Here is a 22,104-nt window from a genome sequence, read left to right on the forward strand (position 1 = left end):
CATGGCAATGTGATTTGTACACAAGAATAGCTGCTAAGGTGAAAGCCCCACCATATAAATTTGTCAGGTATGTAAGTGGGTATAAATATAAGTGGATATTTGTATATTTAAAAAAAAAATCCTTAGAATTTACTTTAAATGAAAAATGGACAATCAATGTAATTCTTGATCAAATCGTTTTCTTTTAACTGTGTTGCAAAACTGCAAAGTCAAATCCATGTGTCATGACAACGGGCTGAACGGTGAAGGGAGCGCAGGTGAAGGACATTGTGACAAAAGCTGGGATTTATTAAATAGGAGTACAGGGAATGTACTCTGAGAAATCTGAGATTGATGAGGTCCTGTTAATCAGCCATGTGCACGGCAGCTGTGTGAGCCCAGGACCTGGGCGTCACACCATGTGGTTCATTTAATTGGAACAGGCCGGTTAATAGGAGCAGGCTCCGGAACATGCTATAAGTGGTGTTAAATAAACCAAAATAAATGGCAAGATAGCTGGAAACATACAAACAGGACACTCAGAGAACCCATTTCACTAAAACGTGTTTTTGGTTTCTAAAAAATCCCCGGGACAGGAGTAATCCACATCTTTAAGGGGCCCTGTAACGCCCTGGTTTTACCTAAAGTGCTTCACCCAAAGTTTTTTGTGTCTACAAATTTGCACCATAGAGAGAATTTCTTGTAGCTGCTTTGTGAGGTTCTGCAGTTGCTGCAGCACAACCGTCATACTGTCACGTGAATCCGCTCACGTTACCAGAAGCAACATGGAAGCGGGGTGACACGACACCTATAAAGCCATAAAATGGTCGCCTCTGTTTGACTATGACTGCAACAACTCTGCTCATCTCAAACCAAGTAAGTTGCCGGATGTACCGAGGCTTTGGAGCGTGTATCAAGTAGTGGAGGGGGCATTTCCGTGAAGCGGAAGAGAAGGATTTCCCCTGTGTGGGAACATTTTGAGCAGATAACTCATAATGTAAGCTACATCTAACATAATTTCAGGTGTATTATGTTTGCTTTTCAAGAACTGTATTTTTCACTGTTTATTTTAGTCAAAGGTGAGGTGCTTATTGTGTTCCAAGGAGTTGGGGTACAATAACAACACCTCAACCATGCTAAGGCATTATCATGCCTTACATGAGAATAAGGAGGAAACTGAAGCTTCACACACACAAGGTAGGTAATTACAATTTTACAAATGCACAATTTGTCCATGTGGACTTTTGTTTGTTACCTGTGTTTTTTGCGCAATAGACACTGTATTTATTCTCAGCCAGCAGGAAACAAGAGCTGGATAAAACCCTTGTCTCCATGATAGTGAAGGATACACATTTGTTTCCAAACTGGATCCCTATTATGTTCTCCCTACAAGGCAGGTATTCTTCACTCACACGGCTTCAAATGGGCTGTCATTTCTCCCCTTCTCTAAAAACCCACACTAAACCCGTCTGTATTGGATAGCTACCACCCAGTCTCCAACCTCCCTTATCTTTCAAAAATTCTTGAAAGAGCAGTCCTGGCTCAACTTCCTTCATTTCTCCACGAGCATGAGCTTTAGCCTTTTCAATCTGGTTTCAGGAAAGGACATTTGACTGAAACCTCCCTCCTGGCAATGGTGGATGACCTTTGTGCTGCAAGAGATGCCTGCAGATCATCTGTCCTCATCTTACTTGATCTATCTGCTGCCTTTGACACAGTTAATCCTGAAATTCTTCTCACCACACTCTCAGATTTAGGAATTACAGGAACTGTATTAAATTAGTTCACCTCTTATCTTCAAGACAGGTCTTTCAAGGTATCATGAGGAGGTGAGACATCTGTCCTCTCTTGGGTAACCACAGGGGTTCCACAAGGCTCTGTCCTTGGCCCCCTTCTATTCTCAATATACACTCGCTCACTTGGTCATCCAATCACATGGCTTCTCTTATCACTCCTACGCTGATGACACCCAACTCTATTTGTCTTTCCCACCAGAAGAGACCACTATTGCGACAAAAATCTCGGCCTGTCTCTTGGAATCATGTCCCACAATTTAAAGTAATAGGATTTTTCAGCCAAATAAAAGCCACTGAGGCAATAAAGCGACTGACTTCCGAGTGTGCCACCATTATATGGTCCAAACAAAGCAGAGAGGAAATCCCCCAGGCTTCCACCTCTCATGATGTCACTGGAAGTATTATTTTACATTTTGAGATCAATTATTCCTGTTAGATCACTTACTAACATTATCTGTGGTTTCCTCTTGTGTTGCAAACTGTTTCATTGTTTAGACACCAGCATCATGGAGGCATGGAAGACACAGAATATAACAGCAGATGCCACCGTGGAGGTCCAGCCCTACCTTTCAGAGCCAAATATAATCAGGCTCGAAAACCCTCTTGAGTACTGGGATAGGCAAGAAGGACTGTACCCCAAATTCTATAATCTTGCTCAGGCATTTTTGGGCACGTCTTCATCTTCTAAGCCATGTGAAAGAGTGTTTTTTAAAGGCCGGAGAGGTTGTCAAAAAAGCAATCACTTAAAACCAAAAATTGTTGAGAAACTGTTATTTCTGAATAAAATTGCCCTTGTTCTGTACAGTATTGTCCAAGTTACACAAGCATACACAACTTGCCATATCATATAATACTACCATTTTGTGAAAATATTCACACAGAATAGACCTAAACGATATTTTATTATACACGTGATTAGTGCTGCAAGATTAATCTAACCACAATCGTAATCGCGATGTCAGTCTGTGCGATTACATGAATGCAAAAAGTTGCGATTTAAATGTGACATGTTTGGTCACATGACTTTCGATTCGGTTCAATGGAGACCTCAGGTTTGTGACTTACATAGACATATGGGTACACGTACGTCAATGTCGCCGCCATATTGCGATAGGCTCTGCTGTGGCGTGAAGCATATACATGTCTATGGAGAGACGTGGATAAAAATGCCTCACTCTTGTGCTGCTTGGAGCTGTACAAACGGCTGTACGCTCCAAACCAGATCCCGGGGATTACATTTCATAGCTAAGGCTGGACTATTGTTTTGAATATATTTGGCCAATATTGTAGAATATTGTATTTTGAAAGCACTGGGCATTTCAAGTTGTTATAAGTAGTTTGTATGTTTCACTTTGAAATTAAACATTTCACTATTAGTAATTTGTATGCGACTTTTCATTGATATACAAGCAAGTGCCCTTTATCATATCGCAATCGCATATCGCAATATTGATCTCAATAATTGCAATATGTCTTTTTCCCCAAATCGTGCAGCCCTACACGTGATCATTTATGTAGAACAATTATTTAATCATACATGGTTTGTAATTATAAACCTGGCCAGTAGGTGGTGTCGTATGCACATGAAGCTTAGAGAAATAAACCCTTTCTCGAACCATTTGGCTAAAGTGGAGCAAAGCCTCATGAGGCTTCATCTCACCATCACTACAAGTAAGTAAAGGAACCTTTGTTCCTTTTTGCCTCATATACACAATTTCGTTTACCTGCTTTTCTGTCCCTTGTCGTGTCTTTCACACGAATGCCAATATCCGTGGATATTGCAGATGATGCTGTCTAAACGTTCACAGATTATATCGGTGGAGATTCCACCTGCCTCCTTGCACTGCTCCACAACTGGATTTCTGTCTCCACCTACACATGCTCATTCCGTGTCAGTTATTTGCCATTGTTTGCAGGCATGACGTGTTTGGGGTTAGGTCAGTTTGGGGGTTGTGCTAATTCTAGAAATTATAAATGGTCTTGAAGGTTGATGGAATGAGGCAGCAGAGAGGCAAAATGTAGGGTGAAACTCAGGGGAAAAAAAAATGTTTATTGTTCCCAAGGGGATTAACTGCCATTGGAGAAAAATAAAATCCATAAGCAGCAACATGGACCCTCTCAACAGAGCTCCAACAGTCCTCCACCTGCAGGGGGAGTACCCTCCTTAAAAAGGTCATAAAGCCCCATGCTTAATTGGGACATCCCATACCCAGGTTTACACGGGGGTGCTTTTCACATGAACATAAACAACTCCTTGTACATGCAGATTCCTTCAGACATACAAAACATTTCTGATAATTCCACCTATTTAAAACAGACCTACTCGCACCACATACCTCAACCCTCTAAAAACAGATGATTACTGATAAGGATAACGACCTCTAGCAAACGTGAACTCTTCAAAATGAGTCCCGGAACGAGGCCGCACTCCTTTACCCCTCCTTCCTCAGGATACACCAGTTCTTGTGTATGTACATGCATATAGTCTGTTTACCCAACACTGTGTGCCCTAGAATATGTGTGTGAGTTGGTGCGTTGGGTATATATGTATCAGAGTGTGTGCCTGTCTAAATAAACGCAAATCTGTGACACAACAGTCAGAACAGCACAATACACAATACATAGACACAAGTGCTTAAACCCAGACACTGTAAATTTTAGCAGCCACCTTTAAGTTGTGGTTTAAGGTGGCGCTCACAGTGTCACACTAATAAATCAGAATTTTTACAAAAAAGGCCGTTTTGACATCCACACGGAAAAGAGAAATTCAATCTGGAACCCTTTTAAGAAAATAACCTTTTTGGGTTCCCTGAAACGACATATCTGTGTGATCGGATAGAGATTTTTCCATTTTAGAAAAAAAAAACATAATCGTATGAACAGACCTAAAGGAAACCCAAAGCAACAACAGCATGAAAAGTCCAACAGGGACATGAGATGTCAACTCACATATAGAGTCCTGATCACCCAATACTAATTGACGGACCCAAGAGTATAATTCTTTCAACAGAACAAATCTTTTAAGGGAACATACTGAACCAAATAACTTCAAGTGATTTGTGCTGAAGCAGCATGCAGCAGCATTGTCTGTGCCACCTCGCCAATGCCTGAATGAAGGAATCATTCTAAGATCTATAATCTATGACAACACTTTGAAGTCAGTGTAGCCAAGATTTATTTCATATGAAGAAGTGCTGCAGTAATACTGGTGTAACATCTCCCTTATTTATACACCTCCCATTCATTTCCAGGCCATTGGCACAGGCAAGTTGGATAAGGAAAAAGAAAACAAAAACCAAAAGCCCATAATTCATTTTGAGGATGAGGAGCAGATTAATTAAGTTTTTGCATTTCTGTCTGACATTGTGAAGACTCTTCATCCTGGATGGGCTTCTACTAGAAGTGCTTTTTTATTAATTAGATATTCTTAGTTACTTTATTTGATTGATGCCAAAAATTTGATTCCTCTCAACAATAAACTGCCACTTAATGTTCCTACATTAGTTGGCTATAAAGACAGCATTATTCTGTCTTCGTTTTCTTTCTAACAATGGTAAATAGGGTAAAATAGCACTCAATCAGCTCTTCTTGTGGGTCCACATAAGCAAATTACTGAAAATGTTGAAATAGGAACGTTTACTACTTAACTATGTTATGCTGATGTTCCCTATCTGTACAACCTGACAAATCCAAAATTGTCAAGTGTGTCAAATTATTTTGAAATGAAAATTTGATTTTTCAAATGATTAGTGCTTATCTGTTCCTCTATTTAAATTCCATTTGTCATGTTGATCTGTTAGCTGATTAGAAATACAGAAATATTGGGATCACTTTTCATGTCAAATCATTTATAGTAATATATCTTCAAAATGAAGATATATCATTTAGACATTGCTCTAAATTTAATGTCATTTTTTTTCTGCAGTGATTGCAGGTGCAGTAATATTATATTTCATTCTTGATTTGAATAATTTTATAAATATTCATGAGAAATTACAAATAAAATGGGTCAACTATTTATCACAAAGTAAATCATCAGGCAGCCAGATGGTCAGTAAAATGGCCTGAAGTGTCAAGAGGGCAGGGTCATCTGAGAGATGGATGACCAACTCTGACACTGCATTCCTCAATCAGGGTTTCTGTTTGCAGTCTTATGAGCTTGTTTCAGAAAAATTAGTAATCTCTGTAACTTCTATTTTGCCATTCATTTGAATGATAGCAATGTATTTAAAATATTCATATGTTAACTCAACAATCATGCCAACTTAATGAATAATCCAGCAGAACAAGTGCCAAAAAATAATTCAGCATGAAGTTCACCCATATGGAAAGTTCACTTTTCTGCATTATCATGAGGTTCAATCAGGGATACCAACTGCATAAAAAAGTATGATTTTATTACTAAGTTACCTGTGTGATCGGTAATAACCTCAATGATTCCAAGACAACCAGTTCAAAGACTCGTTCATACCCAAGATGGTTTGGAAAAAAGACACAGGAACTAGTGTCTAACCCTGACATCACTGGTTCTTGTGGGTTTTATGTCTGTTTGTAGAGGCAGACCACAGGAAAGTCAATACTGATATTTATTGATCTCTCAATTACCACTTACAAGGCTGCCCACAACCTAGTAGCTGGGAGGAACATTACAGCTAAACCACCCAAAAAGTAGTAGCGTTGCAAGCCAATTATCTTGTGGCAGACTTGGAAGCAGGTCTTTGACAGGGACATATCAGTGACTCACGCAATGCCACACAGCTATGTGCTCCTTGCTGTTCATTCATTAGAAGGGCAGGGAGGTTTTGAAAATTCAGCCTGGAAGAGGGTCTGACACCGAGGCTCTGCTGTGACAGCAGAATCATGCTGTTCTAATTGTCAGCTTTTCAATGAATTATTTAAAGGATGTTATCTGCTGGTAATGTGGCTTTTTGAGCACAAAAAAGTGACTATATATAGATGTGCGTATGACACAGAGTGAGAGAGAGAGAATAGGCTGTCTTTTGAATTGCTCTTCCTCCAGATGCTGACAGAGAGCTACACAGACATGAATGTAAATTTTTTATGATTGAGCCTGCAGCTTAGATGGATCGTTTTTGCCCAAATGCACTAGAGTTTTCATCTGCTATTCTCTTTGTAAGCCTAAAAACCCTCAGCCTATGCATAAAAAATATTAAAGAAAAAAAATGTACCTAAATATCACCAGCCGATTAACAGCTAAGATAGTCAATAAATGTTTCTTTGGAAATGTGTTTTAAAAATATAAATAAATAAATAAAAATAATCAAGCCAAAATTGTATGCCTTATGGTGTGCTTTCCTTGCACAGAACAGATCAGATCTCAATAAAAAAAATAATAATAATCATGTGGGATTTCCATACTGTTTTGGAATGTGTAATGTTTTCAGAACAAAAGGATGCCACATTATTGCATTTTTCAACCTATGGCTTAATTCAGTCACCAGGAAATTTCAAATTTCAAAAAATCTAGTGAAATTTGGTGAAAATGCCATTGCATTGAATGGCCCCGACATGAGCCCTGTGGTGCTGCTGCATTCAGTCTGAAAGCGGCTTTAGATTTTCTCAAATGAGCAGAAAAACGGTCTGTGTTCAGTCCGTGCTAGCCTGACCCCACGGACATCTGAACCAGGCATTTTTCTGTCGTTTGTGGCTTCAGATGAGCATGGACTACACAGACTATTTTCTGCTCATTGTAGCAAATCAAAGCGTCCACACAGGTGTACAAGACCTGAACTACCCAGGCCACCCAACTACTGGTTCAGTCCTTAGTAATCTCAAGACTGGATTACTGCAACTCCCTTCTAGCTGGACTACCACTATGTTCCATCCGACTTCTGCAACTCATACAAAATGCAGCAGCATGACTGATCTTCAACCTTCCCAAATTCTCCCACACCACCCCTCTGCTACGTTCCCTCCACTGTCTCCCAGTAGCTGCACGCATCAGGTTCAAAATACTGATTTTGGCCTACAAAGCCAAACATGGAGCAGCACCATCCTACCTCACAGCCCTTATTACACCTTGCACTGCCCCTCGTATACTCCGAGCCTCCAGTACTGCTTGCCTGGTCCCTCCATCTCTGAAGGTAAAAGGAAAACATTCATCTAAACTCTTCTCTTGGCCCCTCGGTGGTGGAATGAACTTCCCCTCGAGGTCAGAACAGCTCAGTCACTGAGCACCTTCAAGCGACAGCTCAAGACCTTCCTCTTTAAAGAATATTTAGATTAACTTGTAACGTTCTTATTGTCTAACTTATGCACAGAATCTACAACAGAGTGAATAAAAAGATTGTATTCATAGTTGGGGGTCCTAGTGAACCGGAATTGATCTCTTCATCGATGGTAACTTAAGCACATTGTAAGTCGCTCTGGATAAGGGCGTCTGCCAAATGCCGTAAATGTAAATGTGAACTGTTTTTAAGAACATTATGTGACCATGTAGAAAATTTATGGACTGCATCCTTATTCACCGATATCGAGGCATTTGATTATAAGGTTGACACCTCTAGAGGCTAGTCAATGTATAAATTCCTTCATCATCCAGAAACTGCCTGCATGGTCTTGCCACATGAGGCAGAGAATAATAATGAACCAGAAGGAACCCAGGACCCACTTCACCATCAAAGGGTCAACTCTGTTATTGTCTGACTTATGTATAGAAACTATTGAAAAAAATTGTATTCATAGTTGGGGGTCCTAGTGATCACTTCATCGATGGTAATATGGAAGCACGTCGTAAATCGCTTCTGCCAAATGCCTTAGATGTAAATGTATAACAGGGCCTGTTTAAACCTGTTTCACCTCAGCTCCTTCTCCTTGGCATTACAGTAAGCTCGTCTTAAGAGGTGTTGCTGAAACATTTTTATCTTTGTGTGTCACAACCAATGTACCACAACCAGCCCACCAGAGGGAGCAAGATCAGCCGGGGAGACAGCGACCCGGAAGTGGAAGTGAGAATTCCCTGTGACAATAGTCTTCTTTACAAATGCCTGGTTGATCCTGCCTTTTGACCATGACTGTTGCCTGCTCTCGACCTTGATTTTGCCTGTTTACCAAGCAGTTCGGACCCCCAGTGGACCTGCTATCCCTCCTAGTTCATCCCCAGGTTCTGACGTCACTTCTGGGGACAACTGGGGGTGTCAGTCAGTCTCTCTTCTGGGTACCATACCCAATCCAATGGCCAGACCGCCTGGATCAACCCGGAGGTAGAACATACCTGTGATGCTACTGTTCGGCCCGACCCACCTCCCAACACCTCATCTCGGCGGAGCTCACGCAGAACCAACACTGTTTCTCGGCCACGGGGCGTTCTCCCTTCGACGTTGTCACTGGCCTCAAGCCCACCTGGTTCCCAACATCCACGATCGAGGGACCGGTTCCAGCAGTCAGCAGTCGAATCTGCCAACTCCACAAGCTCTGGTCCCAGGTCCACCGGGCCCTCAACCACACAGCTGACAGGAGGACCACCGTCGTCGACATGCCCTCGTGTACCCCCCCAGAGATAGGGTTTGTGTTTCCACCCGAAGACTGCCCATGTCGTACAGCCCCCGAAAACTGGGATCCTGCTTTATTGGTCCTTTCCGTGTGACATGACACATCAACCCTGTGGTTGATGTGCGCACAATATGCGTCAGCTCGGTTTTCCACGTCTCTCACCTCTGCAAAGCCTTCTCGTCCCTTCTGCCACACCCCCCCGTCATTACCACCACCTGGTACCCAGGAATGTCTGGTAGACTGGGAAGGCTACGGGCCTGCGGACCGGTCCTGGGTTCCCCAGATATTCTGGATCCTTCCCTGCTCCTGGGGGGTGTGTCACGAGCAATGTACCACCTCCAGCCGACCAGAGGGGGCAAGATCAGCTGGGGAGACAGCAACCCAGAAGCAGTTGCTTACTTGTCCTTTATTTATGAAGACTGTATGTATGTTTAAAACTCCTGGTGTGATCACACATGGCAAGGTCACATAGAGACACTGGAAATCCAATCCATGGATTTATATTTATATTAAAAAAGAAACTGTGCAGTGTCCAATTAGATAGACCTTTCAAAACAAACATTCAACCAAACAAGTTCTCATAGAAGTAAAAATGTATTACACACTTTATAAAATGTAGGAAGATGCGACACCTTAAGTGTGCCCCTTAAGTACTATACAGTACTGTTTATACATAATTGTTTCTGTTTAAGGAGTCCACAAACTATTCTCATTGTAGCATCTTATTTTGGAGAGCAGTTCACTTTGCCATTAGCATATATGGATGTTTTCTGTAGATGTGAAATGTGATATATCCTTATGTGTACTCAGAATATTGTGTATGTCTATGCTGATGCCTTAAATGAAGATAAGATTAGGGGAGTAGGATGTGATTGGTATACAGTGTGAATCTGGCAAGCGGGAGATTGTTAATTCAAGGTATTGACTCATTTCAGTCAACTGAATAAAATGAATCTATTCATTAATTCATTTTTTCATATATATACCACTATACTTGCACACACTGAACAGATCAAAGCAACAATTTGTAATAACGAATCAAAATATAACAATAATAATAAAACAGCAGCACAGTATGAGGTAATGAGAGATTAAAATGCAAATTGCAATACTTCAATTATTAAAGTGCAGAGTGCAGTACTGTTGTTCAGTTTGTAATGTGTAGTTTGCAAAAAAAGATGATTTAAGGCTAAAGGTGAGGTGATGTGGGTCCTGGGGGCAACATATTGAGGAGCCGGACAGCCTGGGAGTAAAAAACTGTTCCTCAACCTTGCAGGTCTGGCTCTGTTGCTGCAGTACCTTCTTTGTGAAGGCAGGAGTGTGAAAGGTTCATGAGAGGGGTGTGAAAGGTCCTGCACGATGCTGCAGGGCTTGCGGATGCTGCGTTTGCGGAATGTGTTGAGTATTGGGGGGAGAAGCATCCCAATGATGTTCTCAGCTGTCTTCATTACCGTCTGTAGGCTCTTGTGCTCTTGTGTTGCTATTGCCATACCAGACAGTGATGCAGCTGGTCAGGATGCTCTTGATGGTGCTTCTGTAGAATATGGTGAGGATGGGTGGGGGAGTCTCGCCGTTTCATATATAAGTGTGTACAGTGGGGTAAAGAAATATTTAGTCAGCCACCAATTGTGCAAGTTCACCCACTTAAAAGATGAGAGAGGCCTGTAATTTTATCATAGGTATACCTCAATTATAAGAGACAAAATGAAAAAAAAAAATCCAGAAAATCACATCCTCTGGTTTTTTAAGAATTTAGAAATTATGGTGGAAAATAAGTATTTGGTCACTAACAAAAGTTCATCTCAATGTTATATACCCTTTGTTGGCAATGACGGAGGTCAAACATTTGCTGCAAGTCTTTACAAGGTTTTCACACACTGTTGCTGGTATTTTGGCCCATTCTTCCATGCAGATCTCCTCTAGAGCAGTGATGTTCTGTCACTGGGTAACTCCCTCCAAAGATTTTCTATGGGGTTGATATCTGGAGACTGGCTAGGCCACTCCAGAACCTTGAAATGCTTCTTACGAAGCCACTCCTTCGTTGCCCGGGTGGTGTGTTTGAGATCATTGTCATGCTGAAGACCCAGCCACGTTTCATCTTCAATGCCCTTGCTGATGGATGGAGGTTTTCACTCAAAATCTCACGATACATGGCCCCACTCATTCTTTGCTTTACACGGATCAGTCGTCCGGGTCCTTTTCCAGATGCAACTCAGCATTCTTTCTCCTCCAAACATGACAAGTAGTTTTTACCAAAAAGTTATATTTTGGTTTCATCGGACCATATGACATTCTCCCAATCCTCTTCTGGATCATCCAGATGCTCTTTTGCAAACCTCAGACGGGCTCGTACATGTACTGGCTTAAGGAGGGGACACGTCTGGCACTGCAGGATTTGATTCCCTGGCGACGTAGTGTATTACTGATGGTAGTTTTTGTTACTTTGGTCCCAGCTCTCTGAAGGTCATTCACTAGGTCCCCCCGTGTGGTTCTGGGATTTTTGATCACCGTTCTTGTAATCATTTGGACCCCGCAGGGTGAGATCTTGCGTGGAGCCCCAGATCGAGGGAGATTAATAGTAGTTTATGTATTTAAGTATTTACCTTCCCTCACTGCCTTGTTGCTTTTTTTATTGTCCTTTCTATCATATACACACAGTACATTGGGGCTGTGGTGCCACAGAACACATGTAGGACAAGATCACAAGTGCAAACAGGATATATATCTAAAAAAAAGACAAGACAATGTTCAGTGCAATTCACAAAGGCTACATTGAGGATAAATGCAATATTTTGACCAGTCCTGTATTCTAGCAGCAGAGATGAGCAAGGGTCTGTCCACTGCTCACTACGGTGATGGGTTAAATGCAGAGGGCACATTTTAAGGCAGTGGTGTCCTAGCAGGTAAGGAAACAGGCATGTAATCGGAAGGTTGCCAGTTTGAATCCCGAACGATCAAGGTGCCACTGAGCCGGAAAGTCCACCCACTCTGCTCCCTGGGAACCTTTCATGGCTGCTCACTACTCCCTCAGGGGATGGGTTAAATGCAGAGACCACATTTCACTGTGTGAACTGGGTGCTGTGCTGTCACATGTGACTAATAATCCATTTCACTTTCACTTCACTTCAAACCAGGATGTCCAAAACCCAGGTGCAGAGCCCTCACTGTTTCTGGTTAGGTTTGAACCTGTGCCATTTACTTTCTTATCCATAACATTCTCAATGCTCCGCAATTGTGCATCATGCAGTTACTCTAGTCTGACAGATTTAGAGAGAAAAAAACTGAAAAAATACATGAAATGTGTAGTAAAGACTTGCACAGTCCAAAAATACTTTTTTTCCCAATGTCAGTTTTTCAGGACAAGATACATCTTATTACTTCACATTGCTTGACAGTTGAAATAATTTTTGTGGAAGCTCATTTGTGCTTCCCTTTCCTTTTGCTAAAGCTCCACTAGTCTGTTTGGCCATTAGTGATCCTTAATGAACCTGTTATACCATGGACAGAATCTTAATCCGCATTCACCACTGTAGCCCCTTCATTAGATTCAAGTACAATCTTTTGATCCCTTTGAAGTATTTGAAGTCAATTTCCTTCTTCCAGACAGCTTCTCTGTCTGGCCGCTTGCTGGACTTAACAAACAGCTGCACATTTGATTCACATTGCTGATTATTGAACTCCTGACTTTGGAGCTGGCACAAAATACAAATTGGACAGGGTGTGAGATTCCTGTCATATGTTCATGTGGATGAACAGACTGGATGTTTAATTTATGTGTTTCCTTTTGTATTTAAAGTAGCTTAATGATTTTTGAAAAAATGCACATACATATTGCAAAACCATGAAAACAACCTAGTTCTTTCGCATTTTAAGCTATTGAAAAGCCGTAATGTAGGCTGTAGTACTGTAATGCTCTCTGAGGGGGAATGCTAATGTGCATCACCATTCATTATCCCATTTTAATTCCAAGCTGTCCTCCTTAACGCAGTCATTTGGAGTATATGCCAGTCCATTTCAACAGATGTTCAACTTTACTATAATTTTTTTCTTATCCTGCACTTCTATTATGTTAGCACCAAATGCAACACACTGCCCGCACACACATACAGATTTAAACCAGTTGACCATCTGACCATGCCTTTTGAAAATGACCAGAGGGACTCTGCTCTACAGGAGTGTGGCATATGTGTTTGCCACAGTGCCCGAAGCTGTCACAACCAAAAGCAGACATGCTGAAAAGAGCCAGTTATGACATTTAACAAAAGCCCCTGTGTTTAATGAGGACAAAAAAAATAATCTAAATTATTTTTTTAAATTGTATCATTTAGATAAAATTGGATATGTCTAGTTCATGTGCTCATATGTATGAAGTTTATATGTAAATGGAATTTGTGTGTGTGCAATTTAACAAAAATATTTTTCATGCAGATTAGATTTCAGTGCAGGTGAATAAAATATTAATGTGCATGGGATGAAATGTCATTGCTTTCTAACAGTTTGGACACATTTAATCAGTTTTGCATTTTTTTCATAATGAAATAAGATACATGAAGCAAAAAGTTGAACATTTGCTGTGATGGCAGCGTTCACAATTTTTCTTCTTCTAAGACCCCTGTAGACTTTTTAGGCTTTTTCCAGCCTTACCAGATGTGCAAACAATCAATTAAATAAAAACTGATGTACCCCCCACACCCTCAGACATACTGAAAAGATAGAAACATATGGGCATAATTCACAGTTTACCAACTTTACATGAGATCAAAATCAAGAAATTAGCATATTTGTATGTTGATGTAATTAAATGCGCTCCTGGCCCACCAGGTGGTGTCCTTGCATATCACTGTCTTGTCTGACCTAATTAACTGCATATGTATTCCATTACACTTAATTAGAATTATTACTTAAGCTGTAGATTTCATCCCTCCAATGTTGCTCATCTTGTGTACATTCCCAAACCTTGGCTATAGTGATTCTCTGTTGACCATCAAGCCATTTTGTATTAAAACTGCGCTGTTGTGCACTGTGCCTCATTCTTGAAAATGAAAAACACATTAGTGACAGTATTAAAAGAAAAAATAGATAAAGTGGCCACAAGTGCTTATTGTAGATTTTTGTGTTGAATATATAACATTTTAAAATAAGTACATAACTCCACATGTGTTCATTCATAGTTTTGATGGTCATGAAAATACAGAAAAAACATTGAATGAGAAGGTGTGTCCAAACTTTTGGCCTGTACTGTGTGTGTGTGTGTGTGTGTTTGATATATATATAATTACCAAGCAGGTAAGGAAAAAAAAAACTCAATCACCAAGGTGCCACTGAGGTCCCCGTGAGCGAGGTCCCTGGGTGCCTGTCATGGCTGCTCACTGCTCACCAAGGGTGATGGTTAAAAGCAGAGGACTCATTTTGTTGTGTGCAGCCTGTGCTGTGCTAAGCATCCTAATAAAAATCGCTACATTTTCACTAAGTTCTGTAGTGTCTTGCAAGAATGATCCATGAATATGGATAAGCTACTATCTTTGATTGCACGAAAATCTATAAGTGCTTACAATATCTCGACTTGCATCTTTTGGAAAGAACTACGAATGCTGAAAAGTACATAAAGATGTTGCCCTCCAGACTACATCTATTTCAAGGAATTATGGGTGGTGTTTGTAGAATTTGAGAAAATAAATAATTTAATCCATTTCAGAATTGTGAAAAAGTGATACGCTGTGAACATTGTCCCCACACACACTGCTCCCACTGCTCCCCGGGCGCCTGTAATGGTTGCCCACTGCTCACCAAGGTTGATGGTTAAAAGCAGAGTGTGCACTTGGTGCTCTGCTGTGAAAATTAATCACTTTTACTTAATCCAGAGCGACTTTCATGTTACCATCAATGAAGTACCATCTGGTTCACTAGGACCCAAACCATGAATAAAATCATTTTATTCACTCAGTTTTTTATATAAGAAAGCTACAAGTTAGTCTAAGTGTTCATTCCACCACCGAGGGGTCAGAGAGTGTGAGGTGCAGTGCGAGGTGTAATAAGGGCTGTGAGGTAGGATGGTGCTACTCCATGTTTGGCTTTGTAGGCCAGCATCAGTATTTTGAATCTGATGCGTGCAGCTACTGGGAGCCAGTGGAGGGGACGTAGCAGAGGGGTGGTGTGGGAGAATTTGGGAAGGTTGAAGATCAGTCATGCTGCTGCATTTGAGGTCAGAGGTCAGATGGTACATAGAGATAGACCAGCTAGAAGGGAGTTACAGTAATCCAGTTGCAAGATTACTAAGGACTGAACCAGTATCTGGGTGGCCTGTGTTGATAGATAAGGGTGAATGTGTCTGATATTGTATAGAAGGAATCTACATGAGCGGGAAAGATTGGTGATGTGAGTCGAGAAGGAGAGTTTGTGGTCTATAGTTACTCCAAGGTTGCGTGCAATTGGAGGAGAGATCTGTAAGTTGATTAGGTGGATGATGATGATGTGAAGAAACTGCTGGAATGAATATTAGCTTTGTTTCTTTCTGGATGCACTGCACTTTTCAAAGTCAAAGTGAACTTTATTGTCATCTCACAATAAGTACACAGAGAGAGAAGACTGGGAATGTGTGCAAACTGAAATAACCCACAATACAAAAGCAGGACAATGGACATTACGCACCAATCCATAATATAGTGCAGGTCGAGACAAACCAGGTGGACAAGTATCAGCAATATGATAATAGTGTATGGATGTATTTAGTATACAGTGTATGTAGTACATGATATGGTAATATGATATGAATTATAGTATGGTGATGATGATAATAATAATAATACAACAGCACAGTGTATGGTGGTGAGAGATGTTTTAAAAGTGCAAGGTGCAATACTGTTGTTCAGTTTGCGCAAGAAAGATATCGTACTAGGGTTCATGTGGTGGACCTGCAGGTGATGTGGTTGCTTGAGTTGTGACATTATTAACTTTTTTTTAATTAAGATGTCCTCATAGACCATAGTTAGCAGTATGTGTGTGAGACCAGACACTTGCGAAAGATGTCTGTCATATGGTGTTGTAGCTATCTGTGTTTGTATGCATGTGAGTGTTCTTCTAGTTCATCGCACTTTCTGTTGTGCATATCCTGAACAGGATTATCTGAAAAATATTCTGATGGGTTGTAGAATGTCTTTGAGAAGACAATCAAAAGGATACCTGTTACATTTCAAATGTTAAGGGGAAAGAGTATTCCTGGTCACCATAACTAAATGTGTCCCTTTTTAAAGTACTTGCTATTGGCAATACTGTTTCTTTTACAGACTGCCCTCCACTATGAAAATGCATTCTGCATTCGTACTAGCTGCAGAGTGAGACAAGGACACCCGGTGAGCGATTTGCCAGCTCCCAACTCCCTTCCCTTTGTCCCAAATGTGGTTCTCTGAATGCATAAATCATGTGCTAGGTAGCACTCATACAGAAATGCTTCAATCTGAATTTTTCCCTGTTTTGTTTTTTTATGTGTTGCATGAAACTGAGAGCACTTGGAGTACATTTGTCTAAAATGTCACTCCATCCTTCAGCAGCAAGTGGTGTCTTACTGTTTAATTACTCAGTTTGGTGTTAAGCCACTTGGCCAGTTGAATGAGATGTGTGAGAGTCAAGTGAATGTCAGGAACGTGGCATGGTAGGATGGACACAAATGCTCAGTCTCAAAAAAGGGGAATTTAATCACACTTTGATTTTTTTTTTTTACTTCACTTTTTTTTAACTTCACAATTTAACAAGGGAGATTAGCATTGTCTACAAGATGATACAAAGACAAAATGTACATGAATATCCATGTGACTAAAGAACACTCTTAAGCTACATATTGCATAGCTATACATTGGATGTTTCTTACCTTTCGCTTATTGTTGGGACTGACATACAACAAACTTAGTATTGTCTTCATCCCAACCTTCTCATTAAGCTTCTCGTAAGTGGTTCCATAGTCTGTTGACCTGAAATTAAATCAGAAGTTGCTGTTGAACACTTTAAGTCAAGTTTTCTTTATAGAGCACGTTTAAACACCAACAGCTGGCCCAGATAATAAAACATAAAATTCAGGCAATTTTAAAATAAAGATGCTGGATAATCTACTAATGTGAAATGTGTGTTCTGTTGAGAGATGTTTGAAAAATCTATCTAAAATGGTCACTTGTAATCATTATGGCGCCGGTGGGGTCGGCTGCCGTCGCGACTGCTAAAAGCATTTCACTGCATATCATACCATGTGTAATAGTGTACGTTAGAAATAAAATTAGGATTTGAATTTGTCGCTTGGTGGGGCCAGTCTAATTTCATCAGAGAAGTGATGTTCAAAGATTTGTAATCAAAGTAAATGACATTCAATGATTTTTAGTCAAAGTAATAGTAATAACGGTGAAAACATATATGTGTTGTGATTCTTTTTATGTAATACTGTCTGGATCTTGGTGCTCTCTGAAAATGGAGCAAACACATTCACACAGCTGCTGCGAGACTCATTTCTGAAACCTTCTCATGTTAACACACGTGTGTGTGTGTGTGTGTGTGTGTGTCTTGGTATATAATTGTTTTTTTTTTACAAACGCACTATGGGGGTCTGTGTGAAACAGTATTTCAATACAATATATACTGGGTATAGTGTTGGAAGGGGTCGCTCACACCACTACATCTATAGGTGTTAAGTAACATAAAAAAACACAACAACTGCCCACAACTCCCAGGGGTTGTTGACTTGTGTCTCTGATGCCGAAAAACTGGCTTTCCTGTTAATGCCCTATTTATCACCCCATACTTTATGTGAGAGCCAACAATCAAAAATAGACACTATGAAAAAAATAATCCAATTATGTAAAATTACTTCTTTTAAAATATCACGTCAGTAAAAGTACAAAAGTATTTGCTTAAATACCCAAAGTACAAAATTCTATTATTAATGTTTAAGAGAATTCTTGCTTGTCTGACCTTCATTAATATGATCATAAGCACAAAATAAGGAAAACTATTTCCACTAGGTAAAAAACAGTGATTACGGAATAGAGTTTGAAAACTAGTTATGTGAATATTGTTGTACTGACAATAAAACTATTATCATGTTTGCTGTACACTGAGGACGCAGATGCTGGGTTATCCGTGCAGGCAGTGTTTATTCAAATTGACAACACAGACACTCCCCCTAATAACCAACATAGAATTAATCCACTACCCCACCTCAAAATAAATCATAATACCAAAATAGTCTCAGGGGGAATCAGGGAGAGGAGAGGTGCATCCTGCAAGATATTTGCATGTCCGTTCACTGTCTCTACACTGTTCAGATCTTGCTAATGTGTTCTTTGTTTCAAGGCCTGTTTACTACCCGTTACTATTACTCCTTCTGAACGTACCACCAGCACCCCCGGCATAAGAATAGGATTATTAAATGTTAGATCCCTTACACCTAAAACGCTCATTGTCAATGAAATGATTACAGATCAGGGGTTCGATGTACTGTGCCTGACCGAAACTTGGTTAAAACAAAATGAATTTGTAGCATTAAACGAGTCTAGTCCTCCTGGATACAGCTATGTACACCAACCTCGCTTAACTGGAAGAGGAGGTGGCGTCGCAGTAATTTATAAGGATAACCTCGGTATTACTCATAAACCCGGACAAGGATTTAACTCTTTTGAGATTCTATATACCAATATAACTCATGTAGTCTCACAAAATAAAAATCCTAAATTCATTCCATTGATTATTATTTATAGACCCCCTGGACCTTATTCTGAGTTTCTTAGTGAATTTACAGATTTTGTCTCCAACTTAGTTGTATCTGTGGATAAAGCCCTAATTGTCGGCGACTTTAACATCCACTGTGATAAATTAGAAGACTCACTAAGAACCGCATTCCTGTCTTTATTAGACTCAGTTGGAGTTAACCAAAATGTAACAGGACCTACTCACGAAGGTGGTAACACGCTCGATCTTGTGTTGACCTTTGGTTTAAATATAGAAGATATAGTTACTCTTCCGCAATCTGAAATGGTCTCAGATCATTTCCTCATCGCTTTTAAAATATGTATCAAACACAACAAACTCAATCCCCCTCGTTATAGAGACAAACGGACAATTACATCAAGTACGGCACAGAGGTTTATTAATACCTTACCAGATTTATCAACGCTGTTAAACTCACCGTCAGACCCCGCTGAACTTGACCAAGCGACCAAATGTCTAGAATTAACACTGCGTAGTACGTTAGATATAGTCGCTCCCCTCAAAAGGAAGATAGTAAGATTAAAAACTTAATTCCTTGGTATAATGATCACACGCGCTCGCTTAAGAAGACCGCCCGGAAATTAGAACGCAAATGGCGTCAAAGTAAATTAAACATATTCCGAATAGCTTGGAAGGAGAGCCTACTTAACTATAAGAAGGCACTTAGCGCGGCTCGATCAACGTATCTGTCCTCGTTAATAGACAAAAACAAAAATAATCCCGGCTTCCTGTTTAAAACTATAGCCAAACTAACCAGGAATAAGACAGAAATGGATGCGACCACCCAATATAATCATAGTAGCGATGATTTTATGAATTTCTTTAATACGAAAATTGTCGCAAATAGAGAGAAGATTAAAAGCACAACAAATAGCTCCGCCGATATTTCCATGGAAAATAATCTTCTAATAGACCACCGATTAGAACGATTCAACCCTATTAAAGAGCATGAATTAATCAAATTAATCTCATCATCAAATCAATGTACCTGCGCTTTGGATCCGATTCCAACAAGGCTCCTTAAGCAAATAGCACCCAATGTTATAAATTCTATCCTCAAAATTGTTAACTCGTCGCTTAGCACCGGCCACGTACCAAGTGCGTTCAAGGTAGCAGTCATTAGACCCCTGATTAAAAAGCCGGATCTTGATCGCAGTCAGCTTTCAAATTATAGACCGATATCCAACCTTCCGTTCATATCAAAAATCTTAGAAAAAGTTGTAGCCCAGCAGCTGAGCACATATCTAGACTGTAACAATATCCACGAAGTATATCAATCAGGTTTTAGACTTCATCATAGCACTGAGACAGCGCTGGTCAAAGTGGTTAATGACCTGCTGTTGGCCTCTGATCAGGGACGCATCTCGCTGCTTGTCCTGCTTGATCTGAGTGCAGCGTTTGACACTATTGATCACGCTATTCTCCTTGCCAGGTTAGAGAATGTTATCGGGATTAAGGGAACAGCCCTTGAATGGTTCAGATCATATTTGACCAACCGATATCAGTTTGTGGACATCAATGGTGTTTCGTCTTCACATAGTAAATTAGAGTTTGGTGTTCCACAAGGCTCTGTCCTAGGTCCGTTACTTTTTTCTCTATACATGTTACCTTTAGGCAACGTCATCCGCAAACACGATATACACAACGGTATACACAACGTCATCCGCAAACACGGTATACACACAGCTGTATCTGTCAGCAATGCCAGATCAGAGGCAGCAGCTGAACAAAATAGAGAATTGTCTGAAGGACATTAGACAGTGGATGCTCACCAACTTTCTCCTGCTAAACCCTGACAAGACAGAAGCGCTCGTAATTGGGCCTCAAGCAGCCAGGCATAAACTGGCTGACTACACAATAACCCTGGATAGCCTTTGTATCTCACCGAGTATTGAAGTGAAGGATCTAGGTGTCATCATTGATGCAGGTCTCTCATTCAGTTCGCACGTAGATAATGTCACTAGAATAGCATTCTTTCACCTTAGAAATATTGCGAAAATAAGAAATATCATTTCAATGCATGATGCAGAAAAGTTGGTCCATGCATTTATTACATCAAGGTTAGATTACTGCAATGCATTATTGCCTGGATGCTCTAGTAGGTGCATGAGTAAACTCCAGCTAGTACAGAATGCTGCAGCCAGAGTTCTAACCAGAACCAGGAAATTTGACCACATCACCCCAGTCTTACAATCACTGCACTGGTTACCCATCAAATTTAGGATTGACTACAAAATCCTACTTTTAACCTATAAAGCTCTAAATGGTCTTGCCCCGCAATACATGAGTGAACTTTTGGTTCCTTACGAACCGCCACGCCCCCTTCGATCAATGGGTGCGGGGTCACTACTGGTACCAAAAGTACAGAAGGTCACAGCTGGGAGCAGATCCTTCTCCTATAGAGCTCCGCAGTTGTGGAACAGCTTGCCTGTCAGTGTCCGGGATTCAGACACAGTCTCAGTGTTTAAATCCAATCTCAAAACCTATCTGTTTTCTCTGGCTTTTTGCTAAAGTCCTAGACCCTCATTTCACTTGATTTTGACGCAGTGTCAATTATAAAGTCCAGTTTATCACAGAGTCCCCCTGTTAGACACAGACAAAGTTAAATTCACCAGTTAGGCTGTCCTAGTTAGGGTACCGGGCCACTGTAGCACCAATATACCACATATTTCAGTATCGGTCGTACAGTCCAACCGTCTGCCGCTGCTTCTGTTTGTTTTTCTCCGAGACACGGAATCAAGCACCCAGACTACTGGCAGACCCCAGTGAAGAGACAAGCAGATACATCCTGGTTCCTGACAACTGCTTTACAAGGACAAAACATAAAACAAACCAGAGGGTCACCACAGCCACCACCACCACTACAACTACAGCTTCAGGGATCTTCAAATGGACCAGTAACATCATTACGGACATGTAATCTAGACCATGACACTGAATACATCCTGGACTTCTCCAACCCTACAACTGTAGGACTCATTATATCATATCCAACCCTGCACTGACACCATTTGCAGGCTCACTCTACCCTGGAAGGGGGTCCCTCTCTGTATTACTCCTTCCCAAGGTT

General features: G+C 40.6%; 1 protein-coding gene across 3 annotated transcripts in view; it reads right to left on the bottom strand.

Annotated features, from left to right (window-relative positions):
* sorcs1 (sortilin-related VPS10 domain containing receptor 1) overlaps positions 1-22,104 on the bottom strand; it is a 115,657-nt gene that overhangs the window by 41,823 nt on the left and 51,730 nt on the right. For 2 of the 3 annotated variants that reach the window (XR_003749072.1, XM_028971828.1), the window contains exon 3: positions 17,152-17,251. The exons of the other annotated variant lie outside the window; for it this stretch is intronic. Coding sequence is in view for 1 of the 2 variants with exons in the window: in XM_028971828.1 (XP_028827661.1) it covers positions 17,152-17,251 (100 nt within the window). In the remaining variant the exon portion in view is untranslated. The remainder of the gene's footprint in view (positions 1-17,151; positions 17,252-22,104) is intronic. 3 annotated transcript variants of the gene reach the window in all.

Source organism: Denticeps clupeoides, chromosome 3 (genome assembly GCF_900700375.1).
Source record: "Denticeps clupeoides chromosome 3, fDenClu1.1, whole genome shotgun sequence".
In the NCBI taxonomy this organism is placed as follows: domain Eukaryota; kingdom Metazoa; phylum Chordata; class Actinopteri; order Clupeiformes; family Denticipitidae; genus Denticeps; species Denticeps clupeoides.